General features: G+C 48.1%; 1 protein-coding gene across 1 annotated transcript in view; it reads left to right on the top strand.

Annotated features, from left to right (window-relative positions):
• COPG2 (COPI coat complex subunit gamma 2) overlaps nucleotides 1–23,812 on the top strand; it is a 38,420-nt gene extending 14,608 nt beyond the window's left edge. Inside the window, exons 8-24 of the mRNA XM_061638037.1 lie at nucleotides 352–438; nucleotides 912–1,069; nucleotides 1,755–1,888; nucleotides 2,394–2,461; nucleotides 3,469–3,657; nucleotides 5,405–5,500; nucleotides 10,008–10,251; nucleotides 11,962–12,037; nucleotides 13,686–13,789; nucleotides 14,487–14,612; nucleotides 16,338–16,400; nucleotides 16,545–16,684; nucleotides 18,760–18,931; nucleotides 20,300–20,397; nucleotides 21,462–21,600; nucleotides 22,362–22,460; nucleotides 23,329–23,812. Of these exons, the coding sequence (XP_061494021.1) occupies nucleotides 352–438; nucleotides 912–1,069; nucleotides 1,755–1,888; nucleotides 2,394–2,461; nucleotides 3,469–3,657; nucleotides 5,405–5,500; nucleotides 10,008–10,251; nucleotides 11,962–12,037; nucleotides 13,686–13,789; nucleotides 14,487–14,612; nucleotides 16,338–16,400; nucleotides 16,545–16,684; nucleotides 18,760–18,931; nucleotides 20,300–20,397; nucleotides 21,462–21,600; nucleotides 22,362–22,460; nucleotides 23,329–23,459 (2,124 nt within the window). The 3' untranslated portion in view covers nucleotides 23,460–23,812. The remainder of the gene's footprint in view (nucleotides 1–351; nucleotides 439–911; nucleotides 1,070–1,754; nucleotides 1,889–2,393; nucleotides 2,462–3,468; nucleotides 3,658–5,404; nucleotides 5,501–10,007; nucleotides 10,252–11,961; nucleotides 12,038–13,685; nucleotides 13,790–14,486; nucleotides 14,613–16,337; nucleotides 16,401–16,544; nucleotides 16,685–18,759; nucleotides 18,932–20,299; nucleotides 20,398–21,461; nucleotides 21,601–22,361; nucleotides 22,461–23,328) is intronic.
• The last annotated feature ends 597 nt before the right edge of the window (nucleotides 23,813–24,409 follow it).

Raw genomic sequence — 24,409 nt, 5'->3', positions numbered from 1 at the left:
TGTTATTTTTTTTACTTTGTTTTCTTTTTCTTTTTATTGTTTAATTTGCAAATTAAAAATTAATAAAAATATTTGAGGTAGCGAGGGTGTTTACCTTCCTCCCACTTCCCCTTTCAGCTCTGTGGTTTTTGGGGCTCAGGCTGACAGCTCATGTGCACACGCTTGCTTTTGGGATGGCAACAGGCAGATGAGTCCTTCCTGAAGTGCAATCGCCTGCATTGCCCTTCTGATCTCTTCAGCCACAGTAGTATGCTACTGGGTTCAGACTACCTCCTTAGAATATCTACCAATCAAGGGTGGTGTTAAGACAGGGACAAGGCCGGTATATTGATTCTTGGCCATTATTTCCAGCACATGATGAAGATCAGCTACGATGTGGTCAAACGGTGGATCAATGAAGCCCAGGAAGCTGCTTCCAGTGACAACGTCATGGTTCAGGTATTTATCTGAGGAAAGTGGGAGATGCAGACCTCAGCACTGCCGGTGGTGTGAAGCAGCTGTGGGCAGTTCTAAGAAATTATGCAGCTGATGTTATATGCCATCAAGTCGATTATAACTTATGGTGACTATATATATATGTTAAATAACTGAAACAGATTTTTTTTTTTGTGGGGAGGATAGCTGTGTTAGTCTGTTGCAGCAAAAACAACAAAGATTCTTGTTTACAGTCTCTGAGGTGCTTAACAAAGCACCTTATATACTGTAACACGTTTCACTATAGCATAAACTTTCGTGGACTAGAGTCCATTTTTCACAAATTGATATTTAAGTAAGTGAGAGTACCTTAATTTGAAAAAGTAACTTAGTTTGAAAAAGCGTAACGAAATCTAGCTATATGTAGCACAACAATAACCATGGATTTTTTGGCTTTTTTCTCTCCCCCCCCCCCTTCTTTCCCTCTGACTCGCTAGTACCATGCTTTAGGGTTGCTCTACCATCTTCGGAAGAATGACCGCCTTGCTGTTTCCAAGATTCTGAATAAATTCACTAAATCTGGGTTGAAATCCCAATTTGCGTACTGCATGCTGATTCGTATTGCCAGCCGGCTACTGAAAGAGTCGGAGGAGGGGTGAGGATGTTTGGCAAGGATTCCAGCAGAACAGCCATATTCAATTCCTGCAGCGCTATAAAGATCCCCTGGTTTATTGCAAATTGAGAATTTATTTATTTATTATTTGATTTATACCCCACCCTTCCTCCCAGCAGGAGCCCAGAATTCCTGGGCAGTAGCCTACTTCTTCAGATGCATGTAAAATACAGAAGATCATATGGGTAGTACACACAGGTTGAGGGACAGTGGGAATATAAACCAAGCCAAGGAGGTGGTAGGGCTTGTACATAACATGGTGCCCCTCATATGTTGTTACACTAGAGTTCCCATCATCCCTGACCATTGGCAATGCTGACCGGTGCTGGTAGGAGTTGGTGTCAGTGAGGGCTGGGGGCTTCATGTCCGTGGGGCAAACTGGAGTGGATTTTACTACCCTGCTGATGTGAAGCCACCAGCTACCACTTCTGGGAAACATCCTGTTGGCCGCTTCTGGTTTAGTCTATTTTAGACTTCCGCTTTCTAGCTATATGCTAAAGAGGCTCCAGGGCCCTTTGGAGGCAGCCACATGGAAGCCGTGGGATAGTGTCGTGCCACATTGTGTGCGATCAGGGGACGTGGGACTTTAGCTGCAATTTCAGATAAACATCAGCTTTCTCAATTCTGATCACCTATAAAGGCAGTTTCCTCTCTCTCTCACCGGCAGGCACGACAACCCACTGTTTGATTTCATTGAAAGCTGCTTGCGGAACAAACATGAGATGGTCATTTATGAGGCCGCCTCTGCGATTATCCATCTCCCAAACTGCACGGCCAGGGAACTGGCACCAGCTGTCTCAGGTGAGATGCAGGAAGGTTCAACCTTCGTTCCCCAGAGCAGGTTTCCCAAATCTGGTGCCCTCCAGATGCTTTGGACTACAACTCCCATCAGCACAGCCATGCTGGCTGGGGCTGATGGGAGATGTAGTCCAGAACATCTGGAGGGCACCAGTTTGGCGAAGGCTGGTTTAGTGGGTATTTTAAAAAGGCAGAAATGGCTGCTATGTGCAGCTATGAACTGTCATGGGAGAATTATATTCAGGTGTCTTCCAGTTTGTTTTTCCAGGCCTGCTCAGTGTAAACTCTGAAGGGGCTGAGATTGTTGGGGTCCTCTTTCTGGCCTGCTCTCCCAGGCAGAGAGGCTTTCCTGCAATCTCGGGTCCTTTTTGGACTTGCCAGGGACTGAACCTGAGACCTTCTGCACACACAGCATGCCCTTAACCTCCAAGCTGTGGCCCTTCCCCCTCTTCTGCGTTGTCAAAGCGCCTGGAATTGTGCACTCAGATGAGGCTTCTTTTTGTTTCAGTCCTTCAGCTCTTCTGCAGTTCTCCCAAGCCTGTTCTGAGATATGCCGCGGTGAGGACCCTGAACAAGGTGAGCATCTCTGAGGCACCTTGCACGTCTCCCGGGGGTTGGGATAGCTATGCTTCACTAAAACAGGCGGCTTGTCAAGCTTCTCCAGTAGGATTCCTGCTTCTTCCACTCTCCCCCTCCTGCAGGCATTGCCGCCATGTTTCTTGCAGTGGCTGCTGGTGCACACGCACACACACACACACATATGCACGCCCACCCTTGCTTTATGCTGTCACACCCACCTTCCTGGTGGTAGAGGGAAATGTGGCTGCCAGGACAGCTGTAGCGATCATGAGTCACAAGAGAAGGGATGCCGGGAGCAGCAGATCAGGTGGTGGGCTTATCCCACCCTACAGTGATGGTGCTTCAAGGACCATCAGCCTTTTTGCTCCAGAGTTTGATTTCCAACCTGACCAAAGCCCTGGAGGTGGCTAGCAATACTGCTAGCTCCAGGATCTCGGGGATCCTCAGCTCTACCCTCACGGTCCCCCCTTAATCTGGAAGAGGCTGGGCCTATAAATGTAGCATTCTCTGGCCAGGTGATGAGGGTGCTCCTGTGTGGGCAATGGGCCTGTTGCTAGTCTTGGTGGGTGGATAGCGAATTCTTGACTCAGCAACCTCTGGGGCAAGCCTTGCGTAACAACGTGTTGCTCATACTTTTTGGTTACAATCACAAAGCAGTTTAATCTTTCTATAACTTCTGTACCGCTTGACATAAAAAAACTGAGCCGTTCACCCAAAATGGACCATAACTGAGAAGCCAGTAAACGTATATGGCAAGATACCATAAAAATTCAGCAGACTTGATTGAAGGTTTTTAAAAGTACTATGATAAAACGCAGCAGAGTGTAAAAACAGAACACAGAGCGGTGTGATCTAAGAATTCTTACGAGTCAGAGAAGGCTTGCCTCAGTGGAGGTGTTTTCATAGGCTGCCCCCTTCCAGCTACGCAGCTCAAAGGCTGCCACTACAGGGTTCTTCCATTCAGTAAGTTGGTCTCAGTTGCCAACTTCTGGCTGCTGTTTCAGGTGGCGATGAAGCACCCGTCAGCAGTAACCGCCTGCAATCTGGACCTAGAAAACCTGATCACAGACTCGAACCGCAGCATCGCCACCCTGGCCATCACCACTCTCCTGAAGACGGGGAGCGAGAGCAGCGTGGACCGGCTCATGAAGCAGATCTCGTCCTTTGTGTCCGAGATATCCGACGAGTTTAAGGTGAGAGGCTTTTCGTGGGCCGTTCCTAGCTGCCCTTTGGTTGGCAGGATCACCTGGGGAAAGGGGTCCTCGTTTGCAGTGACCTTCATCTCCCTAGAGTTGGGTGGCAGCCCTGGGCCAGTCTCTTCAGAACCCTCGCCACTTGGGTGTCCAGATGATATTTGGCATTAAAAAAGAAAAAAACAAGGAACGTTTTGGAACCAGAATATTTTATTTGTGAAATTATTTCTATCGTGCCATTCAGCCCCCAACAGGCCAAAGTGCTGCCAGGCAGAATCAAGGCAGTAAGTGGTCTGTACAGATCCTGGCCGGAATGCAGACTCCCTAACAAGGATGGGCCTAAACCTGCTCACTGGGTTTGGGGCATCAGCTGCAAGAGCAAGACGATGGCTGCCAGAGAGTGAGCTGAGCCAGGGTCGACTTCCAATGAGGTCCTTAAGGAAAGGCTCTCATAGCTCAGTGGCAGAGCATCTGCTTTGCGTGCAGAAGGCCCCAGGTTCAATCCCTGGCATCTCCAGGTAGGGCCGAGAGAGATTTCCTGTCTGAAACCCTGGAGAGCCTCTGCAAATCAGTGGAGAGAATACTGAGCTAGGAGGACCAATGGCCTGACTTTGTGTAAGGCAGCTTCCTGTTTTGAGGGAGAGGGCGGGCAGGTGCATGCAGTTAGAAAAGTAGCAAGGCCTGTTGAAAAGAGGGAAACTCGGGGGAAATGTTTTTTGCTCCCTGAAGTTTCCTGTTTTTTTCTGGGCCTTCACATCTCTAGGCTGAATGTCCAGGGCTGTCGGGCAGTTCTGCTGGGCTCCAGGCCCGAGGGCTTCCATGGGGAGCTTTTACTTTCAGGGATAGTAGGACAGCGGAAACTTTCGTCCCTGGACATACAAGTGCTGGCCTGGAGTCAGGTCTGTGCCAGAGTCGCCAAGTCAAAGAAGCTGGCAATGGGAACGACAGGTTGAAATGTGAAGGAAAAGGTTCTCCGTGCTGGAGTTCTTAGGAGGCCAAGAGATGGGGCAAGCTGGCCTTTGCCTGGCCTTGCTGGCCAAGCCAAGCGTGGTAGTTGGCATCCCTCCTGCCCCCTTTCTCAGTGGAAAGGCCATGCTGGGAAGACTGGCCGCTTGCTGCACTCACCAGTGTGGTGGGGAAGCCTGGCACCTGGCACTTCTAGGTGCTGTACGTTGTTTTTTAAAATGCAAGCCTCCGAATGAAGGCAAGACACCTTGGAGAGGAACAGCAAGCCAGAGTCAAAAAGGAGGTGCTTGGATACAAAACGGGAAGAGAGTCGGATGTTGGGTGGAAGGGGATTCTGGTGATGGAGCGAGAGAAAAGAGATACGGATGGGAAAGAGGGCAATTTTAGGCCAAACAAGAAGTCTGGTATCTGTAGAGTGAAGGAAGAGCACGCAAAGAAAGAAGCCTTTGAGCGGAAGCCAGGGAAAGCTGGCCAGCTTCTGTCTTCCTGCAAGCACTCCCAAAGATGGGACCAGACTGTCACTATGCCTCAGAGGTCAAAGCTCTGGCTTGGTTGTAGCCCTCCTTCAAAGGAGGCCATTCCCCTCTGCCTATTGCCTGCCCCCAACCCCCTTGTGCCATTCTGTCAGGCTGATCTGGAAGCCTTTTTAAGTTGAGTGGGGGGGGCAAAAATGCTCTAAATAAATAAACGACATGCTAGCCTATACCAAGGCTGTGCGTTCCTGGGAATCTTTGCAGGTCTCCTGGTAGAGGTTGATCCTGTGCCTCCTGTTGCCTTACAGGTGGTGGTAGTCCAAGCCATCAGCGCCCTGTGCCAGAAGTACCCGCGGAAACACAGCGTCATGATGACCTTCCTCTCCAACATGCTCCGGGATGATGTAGGTTGTGTTGCTTGCCTCACTGGGTCACTATTGGGGACAGGTACCTTGTCAAGCACGGGAGGTCAAAATGGAAATATCAATAGAACACTTGCATTTGGGGGACATGCAACCGACGTAGCTGAGATTTTCATGCGAGCCAAACATTTGCAGTGGAATTGCCTCTGTGTGACTTTGACCCATGTTTCTGCATCATGAGCTCTTCTTCTCCCAGATGGACCTCCACAGGGAGGTTGGAGGAATCCCTCATTGTGGAGAACTTTGGCAGGTCTAGGGCACTGATTTATATTTTGCTGTAGGCTTGTGGCCAAAACAAACTTGCCTTTGAACTATCATAAATCTGAAAATCAAGCATTTTAAAAAGAAAAACCCATAAGACACTGTGTTGTAAGGTTTTATTTCCTAGAATCATAGAATAGTAGAGTTGGAAGGGGTCGATAAGGCCATCAAGTCTAACCCCCTGCTCAATGCAAGAATCCAAATCAAAGCATAAGAACATAAGAAGAGCCTGCTGGATCAGGCCAGTGGCCCATCTAGTCCAGCATCCTGTTCTCACAGTGGCCAACCAGGTGCCTGGGGGAAGCCCACAAGCAGGACCCGAGTGCAAGAACACTCTCCCCTCCTGAGGCTTCCGGCAACTGGTTTTCAGAAGCATGCTGCCTCTGACTAGGGTGGCAGAGCACAGCCATCACGGCTAGTAGTCATTGATAGCCCTGTCCTCCATGAATTTGTCTAATCTTCTTTTAAAGCCGTCCAAGCTGGTGGCCATTACTGCATCTTGTGGGAGCAAATTCCATAGTTTAACTATGCGCTGAGTAAAGAAGTACTTCCTTTTGTCTGTCCTGAATCTTCCAACATTCAGCTTCTTTGAATGTCCACGAGTTCTAGTATTATGAGAGAGGGAGAAGAACTTTTCTCTATCCACTTTCTCAATGCCATGCATAATTTTATACACTTCTATCATGTCTCCTCTGACCCGCCTTTTCTCTAAACTAAAAAGCCCCAAATGCTGCAACCTTTCCTCGTAAGGGAGTCGCTCCATCCCCTTGATCATTCTGGTTGCCCTCTTCTGAACCTTTTCCAACTCTATAATATCCTTTTTGAGATGAGGCGACCAGAACTGTACACAGTATTCCAAATGCGGCCGCACCATAGATTTATACAACGGCATTATGATATCGGCTGTTTTATTTTCAATAACTTTCCTAATTATCCCTAGCATGGAATTTGCCTTTTTCACAGCTGCTGCACACTGGGTCGACATTTTCATCGTGCTGTCCACTACAACCCCGAGGTCACCCTCCTGGTCGGTCACCGCCAGTTCAGACCCCATGAGCGTATATGTGAAATTCAGATTTTTGCTCCAATATGCATAATTTTACACTTGTTTATATTGAATTGAATTTGCCATTTTTCCGCCCATTCACTCAGTTTGGAGAGGTCTTTTTGGAGCTCTTCGCAATCCCTTTTTGTTTTAACAACCCTGAACAATTTAGTGTCGTCAGCAAACTTGGCCACTTCACTGCTCACTCCTAATTCTAGGTCATTAATGAACAAGTTGAAAAGTACAGGTCCCAATACCGATCCTTGAGGGACTCCACTTTCTACAGCCCTCCATTGGGAGAACTGTCCGTTTATTCCTACTCTCTGCTTTCTGCTTCTTAACCAATTCCTTATCCACAAGAGGACCTCTCCTCTTATTCCATGACTGCTAAGCTTCCTCAGAAGCCTTTGGTGAGGTACCTTGTCAAACGCTTTTTGAAAGTCTAAGTACACTATGTCCACTGGATCACCTCTATCTATATGCTTGTTGACACTCTCAAAGAATTCTAATAGGTTACTGAGACAGGACTTTCCCTTGCAGAAGCCATGCTGGCTCTGCTTCAGCAAGGCTTGTTCTTCTATGTGCTTGGTTAATCTAGCTTTAATAATACTTTCTACCAGTTTTCCAGGGACAGAAGTTAAGCTAACTGGCCTGTAATTTCCGGGATCCCCTCTGGATCCCTTTTTGAAGATTGGTGTTACATTTGCCACTTTCCAGTCCTCAGGCACGGAGGAGGACCCGAGGGACAAGTTACATATTTTAGTTAGCAGATCAGCAATTTCACCTTTGAGTTCTTTGAGAACTCTCGGGTGGATGCCATCCGGGCCCGGTCATTTGTCAGTTTTTATATTGTCCATTAAGCTTAGAACTTCTTCTCTCGTTACCACTATTTGTCTTAGTTCCTCAGAATCCCTTCCTGCAAATGTTAGTTCAGGTTCAGGGATCTGCTCTATATCTTCCACTGTGAAGACAGATGCAAAGAATTCATTTAGCTTCTCTGCAATCTCCTTATCGTTCTTTAGGACACCTTTGACTCCCTTATCATCCAAGGGTCCAATTGTCTCCCTAGATGGTCTCCTGCTTTGAATGTATTTATAGAATTTTTTGTTGTTGGTTTTTATGTTCTTAGCAATGTGCTCCTCAAATTCTGTTTTAGCATCCCTTATTGTCTTCTTGCATTTCTTTTGCCAGAGTTTGTGTTCTTTTTTATTTTCTTCATTCGGACAAGACTTCCATTTTCTGAAGGAAGACTTTTTGCCTCTAAGAGCTTCCTTGCCTTTGCTCGTTAACCATGCTGGCATCTTCTTGGCCCTGGCGGTACCTTTTCTGATCTGCGGTATGCACTCCAGTTGAGCTTCTAATATAGTGTTTTTAAACAACTTCCAAGCATTTTCGAGTGATGTGACCCTCTGGACTTTGTTTTTCAGCTTTCTTTTTACCAATCCCCTCATTTTTGTGAAGTTTCCTCTTTTGAAGTCAAATGTGACCGTGTTGGATTTTCTTGGCAATTGGCCAGTTACATGTATGTTTAATTTAATAGCACTGTGGTCACTGCTCCCAATCGGTTCAACAACACTTACATCTCGCACCAGGTCCTGGTCCCCACTGAGGATTAAGTCCAGGGTTGCCGTCCCTCTGGTCGGTTCCATGACCAACTGGTCTAGGGAATAGTCATTTAGAATATCTAGAAACTTTGCTTCTTTGTCATGACTGGAACACATATGCAGCCAGTCTATGTCCGGGTAGTTGAAGTCACCCATTACTACCACATTTCCTAGTTTGGATGCTTCCTCAATTTCATATCTCATCTCAAGGTCTCCCTGAGCATTTTGATCAGGGGGACGATAGATCGTTCCCAGTATTAAGTCCCTCCTGGGGCACGGTATCACCACCCACAACGATTCTGTGGAGGAGTCTGCCTCTTTTGGGGTTTCGAGCTTGCTGGATTCAATGCCTTCTTTCACGTATAGAGCGACTCCGCCACCAATACGTCCTTCCCTGTCCTTCCGATATAGTTTATATCCAGGGATAACCGTATCCCACTGGTTTTCTCCATTCCACCAGGTCTCGGTTATGCTCACTATATCAATGCTCTTCTCTAAGACCAAGCACTCCAGTTCTCCCATCTTGGTTCGGAGGCTCCTAGCATTAGCGTACAGGCACTTGTAAGCAGTGTCTCTCTTCAAGTGTCTTTGGCACTTGTGGTTAGGCCTGTGGTAATTTTGCTCTTCTGAATTTATATTCTGTGCCCCTGCTCTCACAATGCCTACTTCTAGGCCTACCCCTTTTAAAATTTCATCATTTCTTTGGTTTTTATCCCAGGGGGGAGGTTTATTCCGAACCGGACCTTTCTCAGCTGTCCAGCTGCCTCTTGAATGCCTGCAGTGTTGGAGAGCCCACCACCTCCCTAGGTCATTGGTTCCAGTGTCATACCACTCTAATAGTTAGGAGGTTTTTCCTAATGTTCAGTCAGAATCTGGCTTCCTGGAACTTGAGCCCATTATTCTGTGTCCTACACTCTGGGATGATCGAGAAGAGATCCTGGCCCTCCTCTGTGTGGCAACCTTTTAAGTATTTGAAGAGTGCTGTCATACCTCTCCTCAGTCTTCTCTTCCCCAGGCTAAACATGCCCAGTTCTTTCAGTCTCTCCTCACAGGGCTTTGTTTCCAGTCCCCTGATCATCCTTGTTGCCCTCTTCTGAACCTGTTCCAGTTTGTCTGCATCTTTCTGAAAGCATGGAGTCCAGAACAGAACGCAGTACTCAAGATGAGGCCTTTTTTCAGGTTATCTGTTGCACAAAGGACAAAATAATGTAGACACTGTTTCACCATAGCTAGAGCTCAAAGACTAAGGTGTGTGTGCCTGTGTAGGCCCATTACTGTTGTTATCAAGAAAAAACTGTATTCATAGCCTTTAAGTAGCTGGCAAAGAAAATTGCTCAATGCTAGGACATAGTAAATCTCAGATCAGCCACGAAGGGGTGTCTTTGGGAGCGTGTTCAGTGCAGAAATGATGGATAAACATTGCATTGTGGCTCACGTGGAAATATCTATGAAGGTGTCCATTAGGTGTGCTCTTCAGTTGATTGTGTGTAACTAGAAATAGTAATTAGGCAGGAAGGGTGTCTGGCCTAAGCCTGAATCCTGAGAACTCTCTGACTTGTGTCTCTCCCCGGCCCCGCAGGGTGGCTTTGAGTACAAGCAAGCCATTGTCGACTGCATCATCGGCATCATTGAGGAGAATCCTGAGAGCAAGGAGTCTGGCCTGGCCCACCTCTGCGAGTTCATCGAGGACTGCGAGCATACGGTGCTGGCCACCAAGATTCTCCACCTGCTTGGCAAGGAGGGCCCCAGGACCCCCGCCCCCTCCAAGTACATCCGCTTCATTTTCAACAGGGTGGTGCTCGAAAATGAAGCCGTGAGGGCCGGTGAGTGGCTGCCCTCCAGCCTAGCCCCTGGCTTCGCCATGTAGCGAAGGAGGGGGAGGGGAGCAGATCTTCCCGAGGGAGCCCCTTGGACTGTGTGGCTTTATCACAGAGCCAAATGGGCACCGTGGGTTCTTCAGTTTACAAGGATGTTTGCAGGGGAGCCAGGTGCTTATGTGGAAAGTGAAGGTTGGCTTTTCCGTGTTGGAGCCTAAAGTAGCAACTTGTGACTCTGTCTGTGCACACTTGTACATTTGAGATTTGGTCTGGAAGCATTTGTGGAGAGGCCTAAAGCAACCGCAGAACAATACGCATTGGTCTAGTTGAGCATCAGTAAGAATTTGAGGAAGACTAAAGAGCAGAAACTCTCGGGGGTTTCAGATGGTGTGCATTCCCAGCCCTACCTGGAGATCCCGGGGAAGGCTGTAGCTCAGCGGCAGAGCATCTGCCTTGCACACAGAGGGTCCCAGGTTCAGTCCCTGCCGTCTCCAGATAGGGTTGGGCGAAGCCCTTGCCTGAAACCCTGGAGAGCCACAGTTAGTCAGTTGGACTAACACTCTGGCTTGGCATAAGGCGGCTTCTGCTGCTCCTGTTCCTGCTGAGAGAGACGAGAAGGGGAAGGAATAAAGGGATGGATGAGAAGAGGGAAAGTGGTGGAAAGAGGCAACCCTAAAGCAGGGAAGTGCACATACATTAGGACAGGGATAAGGAATCTCTGACCTTCCAGGTGTTGCTGGACTCCAGCTTCTGTCATCCCTGATTATTGGCCGTGCTGGTTGGAGCTAATTGGAGTTGTAATGTAACAGCAGCTAGAGGGCCACAGCTTCCCCATCCATGCATGAGGAGATGGGGCACCTCTGGGAAAATATTCCTTGCACAGAGAAGACTAGCATAGAACCTTCATTTAACCCTGGTGTGCTAGTTACCTACGTGCAAGGAGTTTGCTTTTGTGGGCGAACAAAGCAATTTTCCACCTAGAGTCTGAAGTGATCCAGTAAAGGCTCAGCTGCCCCACGTTATCCTGCAACAGAATGGAAAGGAAAGCAGTGGTCGGGGAGGGAGGATTTTCTTCTTCTTTTTTTGGGGGGGGAGGGTGCTTTTGAAGGGAACATACTTGTTTGGTTTTGGAGTGGAAGAAATTGCATACCTGGTCCTGCTTTTATTTGATTTTTTCCACCCTGCTTTTCTACACTGACGTGCACTTGTAGGAGCATTTCATAGCGGAATACAATCAGAAGACAAATGCAACCACCATCACTCAGAAACACACAGTAGTAAAAATGGTATAAAAGCACCATAGAGTGCGTCTTTTCAAGCCCATCTAAAAGTGGAAAAACGGAGAGCTTGCTGGCTCCCGCCTGAGAGGGTGTGCATGAACTGTGGGGCCACTGCTGCAAAAGTCCTGTTGCTGGTGCCTACTAAGTGTATCTCGAGTAAAACTGGAGCTCAGGAGAGTTCAGACAAGTGAAGGCAGTCCTTGCGGTGGCCTGGTCCCAGGCAATTTTAAAGACACAGGAACACTGGAGGCTGCCTTAGGCTGAGTCAGACTGTTGGTCCAGGATTTCATACCACGGTTTCTCCCAGCCCTGCCTGGAGATGCAATTGGAGATTGAACCTGGGACCTTCTACACGCCCGGCAGAGGCTCTGCCACTGAGCTACAGCCCTTCCCGCTTTTGTTTGCCTCTGGCTACAGATTTCGTTTTCTTCCCTAGCTGCCGTCAGCGCCCTGGCAAAGTTTGGGGCCCAGAATGAAAGCCTGCTTCCCAGTGTCCTGGTGCTCTTGCAGAGGTGAGTTTGAAGCCAAGCAAGGCATTTCAAACCTCCTGCTTTTTAAATCTGGCTCTTGTCTGTCCCTTTAGGGTCAGCTTCTACCACAATATCTTGGAAACGATCTGAAGCCGTGTAGAATCTTGGCCCTTTTGGCATTTGTGGGGGCTGAGCTGAATTATGTTAGAATTCAGTGTGGGATGAGTGTTGGGCAACCAGTCTTTTTTAAAGAGAAAAACCAGCAGCTATAAAGATAAATACACCAAGTGTTGCCTTCGTATCACAAAACTACATTTGACTAATTATTATTATATTTATTAGTTGCTTTTTTCAAAAAATGAACTCAAACCAACTTACAAAATTAAAAGCAGATATAAAATCAAGAGTAAAAACAACTGAAAATACAATACTTTTTAAGTAGAGACCTTATCCCAATTTGCTCCTGTGTTGGAATTACTTTTTTAGATGTTTTGTTTTGATATGTTTTTAAAGAAGCTTTGTTTTAATTTGTTTTTAAGATGTCTTAGAGTGATTTTAGTATTTTTGTTTGCCACCCTTGGTTCTTTCTAGGAGGAAGGGCAGGAGATAAATTTAATAAATAAATAATATGCATAAAAGGGCAAATCCAACTCAACCCCACCGTATTATAAATATGCAAAGAATTAATCTCCAAAGGCCTGAGTACATAGGAATGTTTTTGCCTGGCACCTAAAAACAGATAGTGATGGTGCCAGACATGCTTCCCTGGGAAGAGCATTCCGTAAACAGGAGCCACCACGGAGAAGGCCTGTTCTCATGTTGCCTCCCTCAGAGGAAGCCCGTAGGATGATGAACGCAGGATCTGGCGAGAGGCAGTCCTTGAGGTATTGGGGTCCTGAGCTGCATAAGGCTTTATAGATCAAAACCAACACTTTGAATTGAGCTCAGAAACTAATTGCCATCCAGAGCAGCCATGCCAGAATTGGTGTTCTGTATTCAGACCATCTTGCCCTGGGCAGCAATCTGGCAGCCGAATTCTGCCCCAGCTGCAGTTTCCAAACTCTTCAAAGGCAGCCCCACATATAATGCATTGCAGTAATCTAACCTAGAAGTTGCTGGAGCATAGATGACGGAAGTTAGGCTTTCCCTCTTAAGATGGGGGTGCAGCAGGGCCACCTGTCGGAGCTGATGGAAGACACTCTGCACCACTGAGGGTGCTTGTGGCTCCAGAGGCAGAAGCAGATGCAGGCAACAGGTAGAAATTGGAAAAGCCAGTAAGGAAAAGGGTGGCCAACTCTTTCAGCTGGAGGTGCACAGAAAAGGGGGGGATTCTAGTCGGAGGTACCGTAGGCTTGGCTCTGCAGCCCCACCCATTCAGCAAGCAACTTCTCCCAGCTTTGGCCATGCCCTTTCTTTGAAGCTATGAGGTGCTTTATTTTTCAAAAAAGAACATTGACGTGCATGTACAAACTGCCTTTACCTCATTCCTGACCCCCTCTTTCTTCTCTGTTGTTTTGGATGTCCCCCGATATCGTTCCCAAAGTTCTAACAGCTTATGGCAGTACTTTTTTTGTGTGGACCACCATTAACGACACTGCATGCCTGACAGTAGCTGTTTCCCCTTTGCTAGCCTTTAAAAGCTTCCTTCTGCCGCTGACTCTCCTTCCCCTCCCCTTCTTTGCCCACGCAGGTGCATGATGGACAGCGATGACGAGGTCCGTGACCGAGCAACCTTCTACCTGAACGTGCTGCAGCAGAGGCAGCTGGCTCTGAATGCTGCGTACATTTTTAATGGTTGGTGCGGCAAATCTGCACCTGCAAGTCCTAAATTTGTTTTTAAAAGTGAAGTGAGACTCTCTGATGAGCAAGGAGGGTCATTGGTTGAGAACTGGAGGCCTTTGCAGGCTCTCTGGGGAACTTTGCCACCTCCTGGGGCTGCTCTTTTTAACGGCTAAAGTTCTGGGGCTGGCCTTGCCCATTGACCCACCACCGGGAGACATTTTGGTTCTAAAAGACGGCCACCAGAGCTCCTCCCCAGGAATCCTCTTCTCTTTTTAAACTCGTTGGGCTCTTTGGAGGCCACAGTGTGGTCACAGTCACGCACTTTCTCGCCTTGATGAACAACAGAGGTGGGGAAATCTTTTCAGGCCCCCACATCCTCTCCCTGACTTTCTGGGGGCCGGCGGCCAGTCATAGGTGAGGCTGGAGGCGAATGTGGGCAGAGCAACTAATGTGACTTTTACCTTTGCAGGCTTGTTTCTGCATATGCCCCCACACCCCTCTCCATCCTCCCTCCAGGCCAGCAAGAGGCATTAATCAGAGTTCATGGGCACGTTGCAGACAGGCATGGCCTGGAGAGCCCTGGGAAGAGTCCCAAGGGCCACATGGAGAGGCTTTGAGGGCCACATTTGGCCCCACCCGTGTTGTACAGCCAGCAACGTGGCCTCTGAACCCCAGGTGGTTCTTGCTTTGATCCCTCCCTGTTTTCCAGGTCTGACAGTCTCCATTCCCGGGATGGAAAAGGCCCTGCACCAGTACACGCTGGAGCCTTCAGAAAAGCCGTTTGACATGAGGTCTGTGCCGCTAGCCACTGCCCCCACCTTTGAGCAGAAAGCAGGTAATGCCCAAGACTTGCTTGACTGAAGCAGGTTGTCAGCCTGAGGGGGGGCGGGGGGAGGAGCCACAGCTCCTGACGTGGCACACTGCCACGTATGTGCCAAATCCATGTCACAAGGACACTGAAGAGCAGTCGTCTTAGTGGAAGGCAGGAACATCCCACATCTGAGTATTTCTTGGAAGTGCAGCAGAAAGTTTGGCTCCCCCCCCCCCCGCCACAGTTCATGGTCTAGCATCATGTTCACGTTCTGGCAAGGAAATGCAATGAAGTTGTGCCGCGTGCCATGGCACCCTCACAAGGCAGCTTACGAAAGGCGCTTTGTTTCATATGCCTAATGGAATCGTTGAGCTTTACGTACATAGCAGAGGTGCTGCTTCCTCTCTCCGATGGCCTCGGCGGTGGCAGCTGTGCCTAGAGTGGGGGGTGGGAGGTGCACATGTGGCTCGAGCTGTATCCAGGCACGATGGGCATATAAAATATGGCTCCTGTGTGCTTTCTTCTGGCTTGCACCAGATGGGATGGGTAAATGGAATTTACTTTAAAATCTTAAGTAAATTCTCTGGCTGTTTGGACGGCTCTTAGCTTGATCATCAGTATGGGTGGAGCAGAGCACATGGCCAGATGGCTCTGGAAGAGGCCAGTGGATTGGGGCTGCTTCTGCTACTTTTCCTAAGTTGCAATTTAGTGGAATTGTTGTTTTGTATATTCTAATGATGGTGTTCTGTTACGGATTTGAGAGATATGGAGATATGTACTGCCTTCAAGTTGATTCCGATTTATGACGACCCTCTGAATAGGGTTTTCATGAGGCTGAGAAGCAGTGACTGGCCCAAGGTCACCCAGTGAGCTTCATGGCTATGTGGGGATTTGAACCCTGGTCTCCCAGGTTGTAGCCCAACACCTTAACCACGACACCACACTGGATGTGTGGATTTGATGTCTTCTTTTTTTCCTTACTTCACTTTGTTGTAAACCGCCCTGTGCCTTGTGCAGAGGGTGGTATATAAATCATCTTAGTAAATGCATAAATCCGTCTTCTGTGCCAGTTCCAGTTTTTTTGGGCTCTCAGGCATGACAGCTGCTGTGGGGCCCCTTAAGACACCCCCACCTCTGTCACGGCACGGAGGTGAAGCAAAACAGACGTCGGGGGTTGTTGCTGTCCCACGATACAAAGGGTGGGTGCATAGCAAAGGGGAGGGTGACAAAGTGGAGCAGCGATTGCCACCTCTGGGTCCAGCCCCACCACAGTCTTGGGCAGGGAAGTGAGCAGCAAGGAGAAGCAAAACAGCAGAGCCCCTGCTTCCCCCCTCCCCTGGAGAAGCCATGCCTGTCTTCGCAGTTCTCCAAAACCCCAGAACGGATGACGCTTCAGTTATTTTTGAGAGGCCTCCATGTTATTTAGCTATTTTAAAACTAGATTGTTTTTGCATATGAACCTGGTGCTGGGTCTTTGGTGGTATTTTTTTCTCCTTATGATGTGGGTCACTAATGTGGCATCCACAGAGCCCCCCCTCCACACACACCCCAAAAGTAAGCTTGCAATTACCTTTCTGAGGTAATCGATAAAATGGTGTGTGCTTAGTTGCGGCGTGTGGCGCTCGTGACGGTTTCTCTGGTGTTCACATGTGTCCACGGTCTCAAAGAGATTGGTGAGCTCTGCCTTATGAAGTTGTCCTGGACCTCTTGGTTGGAAATTTTAATGGCTGTTGGTGTTTCTCCTTTCAGAGATTGCCCTGGTGGCCAACAAACCCGAGAAACTGGCTCCTTCACGGCAGGACATATTCCAAGGTAATAAAGACTCCGGCACCTTGTTCTTAAAGCTTGAAGAGCCACAGCAAGTCATGCTTGGACAACATTTGCCTTGGGGGGTTCGGGGTGGGTAATATGTTGCCCATCTGTAAGCTGACTCTGAGTCCATTTCTTTCCTTTTAGAACAACTGGCAGCCATTCCAGAGTTCAAGAATTTGGGTCCCCTCTTCAAGTCATCGGAGCCAGTGCAGCTAACCGAGGCGGAAACGGAGTATTTTGTTCGGTGTATCAAGCATGTGTTCTCAAATCACATTGTCTTCCAGGTACAATAAGTGTCGGTGTTGACAGAATGAATGAAGGAGATGTTAGAAGTAGTCAGACCCAGACAGCGCAATGTGCCCTGGAAAGGGAGCCTCAAATCCCTAAACCAATTCGTTGTCCTTCAGCAGCTTTTGATACCATTGACCATGGGATCCTTCTGGGCCGACTTGGGGAGATGGGTATCGGAGGCACTGTTTTACTGTGGTTCCCATCCTATTGCCAGGGTCCCTCTCAGAGAATAGCATTGGGTGACTGTCTTTCGGCCCCCTGGCAGCTGTGCTGTGGGGTGCAGCAGAGTACCATCTTGTCCCCCATGCTGTTTAACATCTATATGAAGCTCCTGGGAGTGGTCATCAGGAGCTTTGGGGCGAGGTGTCAGCATTATGCTGATGATACGAGCTCTATTTCTCTGTAACATCTGAATTGGGAGAGGCCGTGCAAGCCCTTGACTGCTGCCTGGACTCAGTGGTGGGTTGGATGAGGGCCAATAAATTGAGTCTGAATCCCAGCAAGAAAGAGATGCTGTGGGTTGGTGGTTCCCAAGTTTGGATGATTGGTCAGTTGCCTGCTTTGGATGGGGTCATACTCCCTCTGAAAGAGTAGGCCCGTAATCTGGGGGTGCTCCTGGATCCATCCTTGTCGCTAGAGGCCCAGGTGACCTCCGTGGCTAGGAGTGCCTTTTACCAGCTTCAGCTGGTAAGACAGCTGCAGCCGTTTCTGGACCGGGATAGCCTGACCACTGTTGTCCATGCACTGGTAACCTCCAGGCTGGATTACTGTAATGTGTTCTATGTGGGACTACCCTTGAGGTTGGTCCAGAAGCTGCAGCTGGTGCAAAATGTGGCGGTGAGACTGCTCACTGGGGCAGAGTATCACCAACATGTAACCCCAACTGCTGAAAGACTTGCATTCGCTACCTATTAGCTGCCGGGCTATGTTCAAGGTTCTATCTTTGGTGTATAAAGCCCTATACAGCTCAGGACCAGGATACCTGAAAGACCGTCTTATCCCTTATATACCCAGTCGATCACTGCGCTCTGCAGGTGAGGGCCTCCTGCAGATACCATCTTATCAGGAAGTCCGTTCTGCACAACATAGGAAACGGATGTGTGTGACAGCACCTACCCTTTAGAATTCCCTCCCCTTAAATATGAGACAGGCGCCATCTCTGTTATCTTTTCAGCACCTACTGAAGGCCTTCCTCTTTCAACAAGCCTTTTAAATTGAGACCTTATCCCAGCATGCGTCTGTGTTGGAATTGCTTTTTAATATGTTTTTAAACCTGTTCTTTTTTAAAAAAAGATGCTTTTTTAAAAAAAGATGCTTTGTTTTAATATATTTTAAAGTCTGTTTTATGATGATTTAAAGTGTTTTTAGTGCTTTTGTTTGTCGTCTGGGCTCCTACTGGGAAGAAGGGCGGGATATAAATCAAATAACAAAAAATAATAAATGTGTATTGCTGGTGGACCCTATGTAATGAAAACTGTGCCTGGCGCTACAAAGTAGAGATCTTGGCCAGCAGGGAGCAGTGACTGACAATCTGGAGAGCGTGCTATGCTGAGCCACACTTCTACCACTCTCCACGCTGTAGGCTTAGGCTCCAGTAATCATTTTTTGGTCTCCTGGATTGCAGCTTCTTTTGCCACTACCCTTTCAGCCATGGCTGTGGTACTGTGAGAAAGCTGGGCCTTTGCTCCTTTGGCCTGTCTCTACCCGATGAGCTTACTATATCTTCTGCAAGAGCAGGGCTTTTGGTAGCCAGGGCTGCATTTTAACTAGGGTTTTAATTTGAATATATTATCTGAATTAAACAGTATGCATTTTAGAGTTGGTTTTAAAATGGTGCAATTCACCCTTCCCTAGCCGGGACTACAGCTCCCGTCTGCCCTTGCATCGTGTGGCCATGCTGGGCTTGGGCTGAAGGGAATGGAGGTCTAAAACCTCTGGGGAGGGCTCAGGTTGGAGAAGGCTGGCTTAATGTGTCTTGCGTGAGTCCTGGAGAAAGGGCAGCACAGAAATCCAAGCCAACCAGGAAGCGTTCCCTGCGGTTGAGGTTTTTCCTTCTCCCTTTCTCTAGTTCGATTGCACAAACACCCTCAATGACCAGTTACTGGAGAAAGTGACGGTGCAGATGGAGCCCTCCGAAGCGTACGATGTCCTCCGCTGCCTCCCAGCTCCCATCCTCTCTTACAACCAGCCTGGCATGTGCTACACGCTTGTCCGGCTGCCCTTGGATGACCCTACTGCCGGTACAGATGGAGAGGGGCAGGGCTTTTACTCTCAGTCGTTCCAATGCATGCCTGAAGCAGGCTGGCCAGGGAGCTGGGAGTTCCTTCTCCCTCTCTCCTTTCCTCCATTTCACCTTTCTAGGACCTACAAGAAATTAAAAATGATCTTTAGGGGGGGAAAGTCCCCTAAATATTAACGCAAGGAGCCAGTCTAGGTGTGACTGATGCTAGACGTCCACTAGATGACCATTCCACCAACTTGCCACCTGGTTCTTTCCTGTTTCGCCTGCCAGCCACTCTGAATGGTAGAGCCACCTTATGAAGCAGCTGTTCTAAGCAGTTTCTCTGTGATGTTTAAAGTGTTGATTGAACTTCAGATGGCTTCTGCAGGGCTGTTTTATCATCCTCACTTGTCTCCCTGGCCTTGCTTTTCAACACATGCAAGGAAGTGCCTGGTTGAATAGATCAAAGGCCTCGCTGCCAAGGTTCTTGTCATAATGTGAGTGGGTGGTCTGGATCCACTCACATCCACAGTATTGGCTGTGTATTTGGGGTCTGAAGCTGCAGCTGGTGCAAAATGCAGTGGCACGACTACTTACTGGGTCAGGGTATTGCCAACATGTCATCCCCCTGCTGAAAGAATTGCACTAGCTGCCCATTAGCTACTGGGCTGTTCAAGGTTCTGGTTTTGGTGTACAAGCCCTATACAGCTTGGGACCAAGATACCGGAAAGATTGCCTCACCCCTTATGTACCCAGTCGATCACTGTGCTCTGCAGGCGAGGGCCTCCATCAGGAGGTCCATTCTGCACAACGTAGGAAGCGGACCTTTAGTGTGGTGGCACCGCCGTTTGGAATTCCCTCCCCTTAAATATTAGACAGGCACCATCTCTGTTACCTTTTCAGTGCCTACTGAAGACCTTTGTCTTTCAACTGGCCTTTTAAGTGGAGACCTTATCACAGTCTGCATCTGTGTTGGAATTGCTTTTTAAGATGTTTTTAAAGCTTTTTTAAAAAGATGTTTTCAAAGATATTTTGTTTTAATATATTTTAAAGTCTGTTTTTATGATGTTTTAGTGTTTTTAGTGTTTAGTTTGCCGCCCTGAGCTCCTACTGGGAGGAAGGGCAGGATATAAATTTAATAAATAAATAATGTTTAAGTTGTAGCTTGGCATTGAGCCCACTTCCACATGGCTTGCTAGCTGAGGGAGTTGTTCTAGCGTGTAAACTGATTTTGAGGTCACCTTGCTTGAAATGTTTCTGCGTTTTAGCCCACTGAATTTGCCACTACGAGGCTTGGTTGTTTTCCTTTCTGGCTTGGAGCTTTCCTTGGGGCAGGCTTTCGCTCTCTTAACAGGGCCTCCTTTGTTCCCTGTTTCCCCATCTCCAGTCGCCTGCACTTTTAGTTGCACTATGAAGTTCACTGTCCGAGACTGTGACCCTCACACAGGAGTGCCAGATGAGGATGGCTACGACGATGAATATGTGGTAAGCAAATGTGTTCTGTGTGCAGGACTGAGGAGGAGAAGGCACAAGTTCATCTCCATCCAGGAAATCTGCCTTCGTGGCATCCAACCCTTTTTAAAAGAAAGGAACACACACGCAATATAAGCTGGCTACCTAACAGCCACGTTCTATAAGAAATTGTTGTGGAAAAACAATCTTACTTAAGAGACGTGTGTTTTAACAGCGGTTTTAGTCAGTCAAATCCACCAGTAACTTCACAGACCTAACCAGCCGCCTTGCATGGAAGTTGCAGAGACCAACTTCCTTTCTTCCACACTCTTTAATCATTCAGGGAACTTCTCTTTCCATATGAACCTGCTCCAGAGTTTAAGATCAGCCAAGGTCCAACCTCTTTGGTAGCAAGTCTGTCCTCCACAGGAAGCAGGACGTTATCGGTTGTGCTCGGGAACGGCCTTTGGGGGGCTGCCCCTTCTCCTTCCACAAACACTCTACCTTTGGGCGTTCGCACACTTTTGTTGAGTTCATCATGTTCTTGCTTTTTTGGGGGGAGGGGAACTTTTTATACTGATTGTAGGGGGTTGTGCAGGTTATTTTACTAAAATACTTAATTATAGAAAAGTGGTATATAGATCCCATTAATATTGGCAAGTGCCTTAGTTTGAAATTGCGTAAGGATTTGATACTTCGTTAAAATTTCATCATTTTGCATAACTTGCGTTTTACCTGTATCTGTGGTCATTGAACAAGTATGGCAGCGGTCTTTGAGTAAAGACCTTCCATTGCTGCCACGCTGAGCAGCCATCAAGATGTAGCTTCCTCCAGTTTCCCATTGGAGCAGATCTCATGTCAGTGGCAGGAGAGTGAGCAGGCCCCCGTGGGGCTGAGAAGTTCCTTGCTTGGTGAGTGGGCAGCTGACACTTTCTATGGGTCAGGTTTGGCCTGAAGGCCACTGGCTGCTCACCACAAGGCCACCCATCATCTCAAACATTCCTCAGGAATATGGTGTTTTCATCTTTGCATCAGGCCTTGGGCAGGCCTCCCTCTGTGCTCACCCACCTGAAGACTAATCTCCCTTTCTCTGCCAGCTGGAAGATCTGGAACTAACTCTCTCTGACCACATTCAGAAGGTTCTGAAGCCCAACTTTGCAGCTGCCTGGGAGGAAGTGGGAGATGACTATGAGAAAGAGGAGACTTTTGCCCTCAGTACCATTAAAACCCTGGACGGTGAGATAATGGCAACTTTCCCCCCCCCCTTGAGACAAGTTCCAGGGAAGACATGAGACCCAACTTTGCATGTTAAAACTAATTTTAGAAGAACACGGTCACATCCGCACCATAAATTTAAAGCACCTTTCTGCTACTTTACTGTCATGGTTCTTCCCTCCACCCCACCCCACGAACCCTGGAAACTGTAGTTTGGGAAGGGTGCTGGGAACTGAAGCTCTGTGAGGGGTAAACTACAGCCCCTGGGATTCTTTGGGGGAAGCCGTGGCTGTTAGTGCTATAAATGTATGGTCTGGATATGACCTATGACTGGGCTGCTGAGTCTCTTCTGAAAGTTTTGGAGATAGACATCCTAGTTTCTACTCCATGCACTGGATATACGGACCTTCTAGATAAAGGCTGTTCTTTAGCTGAACAAGTAAAAGGGTGGTCATAGACCTCCAGCTGCCAAAAGGAACTCAGACTTCCCCACTTAACAAGATAGCTCAATGGGAAGGCCCATAGCTCAGTGGCAGAGTGCCTGCTTTGAGTGCAGAAAGTCCCAGGTGCAGAGCCAGGAACAGACCTGTCTGAAATCCTGGAGGGCTGCTGCCAGTCAGTACAGATAGCACTGAGGAAGATGGACCATTGGTCTGACTCAGTAGAAGCAATCTTCCTAAGATCATAAGGCGACCAGCTACCTCTTTTAAATCCACTTTGGATTTGACCGCTTGCTCAGGGCTGCTGACCTCAGCTCTTTTTGAAACCCTCTCTGAATGCAGAAGCCGTCAGCAACATTGTGAAGTTCCTGGGCCTGCAACCATGCGAAAGATCAGATAAAGTGCCAGAGAACAAGAATTCACACACCCTCTACCTGGCCGGTAAGAATCAGTCGGGGGGGGGGGTAATTGTATCTGGGCTTCCTGTAGCTGAAATAGTGCCATACCATGAAGATGATTACCTGCCCTTCACCAGGAGGTCTTAGGGTGGCTCACAACAAAATAAAAATTAAAAACAGTTTAAAGCAAATTATATTCACAACTAGAGAAGGTCCTAATATATATCTGTACATTATTCATTGCAAGGGCTGTACATGGCCCCCAAAATCCTGTCCAGGAATAGCAGCAGGGATCTTTTGGTACAGAGCTGAAGGCGACTTTAAACTTTTTGCAGCTGCTACTTCTTTCTGAGATCACGTCTGCCCAAATGTTCGTCCAGCTTGCTCTTTAAAAGCCTTCAATAATGAAGAACTTAATAGCCCAAGAGTTATAACTCATTTACCAGGTTCTTCTCTAATATCCAGTGTAAGTATTTTTGGCTGAGGTTTGTGAGTTGATGAAACATTTGGAGGACACCAGGTTAGCAAAGTATAGTGCCTTGGAAATGTAGGTGTTAGAAAATGCTGAACACAAACGTACTGGGCAACTGCATGCCCTCTTGTGTTGCTCCTGTTGGGTATGATGGTTTGCTTTTCAGCAGGGGATTGGGAACCTGTGGCCCTCCAGATGTTGGTGGACTCCACCTCCCAACACCCTTGACCATTGGCCATACCGGCTGGGGCCGATGGAAGTCCTGCAACACCTGGGAGATGAGAGGTTCAGCATCTCTGCGCTAAATCATTCCACAGCATCCTTTTTATTCCTTGCCTGGATGTTTGTAACTGGACGTTTTCCACTTGTGCCATGATGATGTAATTGATGATCAGCGTAATTGAGAGCTACCGTGAGCATTCTCCTCCTTTGCCTCCAGGTGTATACAGAGGTGGCTTGGATGTCCTGGTGAGGTCCAGGCTTGCTTTGGGAGATGGCGTGACTATGCAGGTGACTGTCCGAAGCACAGAGGAAACACCTGCAGACGTCATCCTGGCTTCTGTCGGTTGAGAGCCGTCGTGGCGGCTGAAGCTGGAAGCCACCCCACCTCCTCCCTCGAAGGCACTTCAGTGATCTACCGTACTGCATGTCTCCTTCCACCCCACCCTACCCTTCTGTGGGTCAGGAGTTTTCTGTGACAACAGGGTGGCAGCGGCCCTGGCTTCCCTTCCATGCACCTGGAGCTGGGCTTATCGCCTCCCACCCACAAATCCTGTATAAATGATTCTGTCTCTCTGCTGCTGCTGCCCGTACGGCTGGGAACACTGGTAGAGGTTTTTTTTTTTTTAGGAAAAAAGGTCATCTTTTCTTGAATGGATTTTTATTAACAGAAAATAAACATGGGCTATCCCAACATTGATGTATCTTCTTAAACTAGTGTGATTTATTAAAATATATTCTGCAGTAGCTGCCTGAACAATACTTCAGTATTTCATGGGACGCTTTCTCCCTCCATGCAAATGAGCCTTTCATGCAGCAGCCTGCAAAGGGATGTTCAAACGCTGCATTACAAGCACAGGCTTCCTCTTTTGAGAGCTGCTGCAGAACTCGGCACTGCCAGAAAGAGAGGGGTGGAAGGAGAATTGGTCTCACTTTTGTCCCCCCCCCCCCCCCGCTCAAAGCAGTATATTAACTTCACATCAATTCTGTGAAGTAGGTCAGGTGGAGTGCAGATGGTGGTCCACCATGCACTTTATCACTCGCCAGATTTCTTAAGCGGGTGAAGATCTGTCTTACCATAAGTAACCAGCTTGCCATGTGGTTGGTTCCATGCTCACGATGGTAAGTTATTTCTTGATAAATGGGTAGCTGCCCACTGTGCCTTGCTCTAGAGCAGGAGTTGCCAACGTGCCACCTGTGGGTAAATTGGTGCCCATGGAGCCTCTGCTCCCTCAGTCGTGAGGTAGTAAGGGTTGTGTCCTTTTTCTCAATGGACTCAATGGCCTTATAGGCCCCTTCCA

This window comes from Rhineura floridana, chromosome 8, assembly GCF_030035675.1.
Source record: "Rhineura floridana isolate rRhiFlo1 chromosome 8, rRhiFlo1.hap2, whole genome shotgun sequence".
Classification (NCBI taxonomy): domain Eukaryota; kingdom Metazoa; phylum Chordata; class Lepidosauria; order Squamata; family Rhineuridae; genus Rhineura; species Rhineura floridana.
This window is presented reverse-complemented; position numbering and strand designations above follow the sequence as displayed.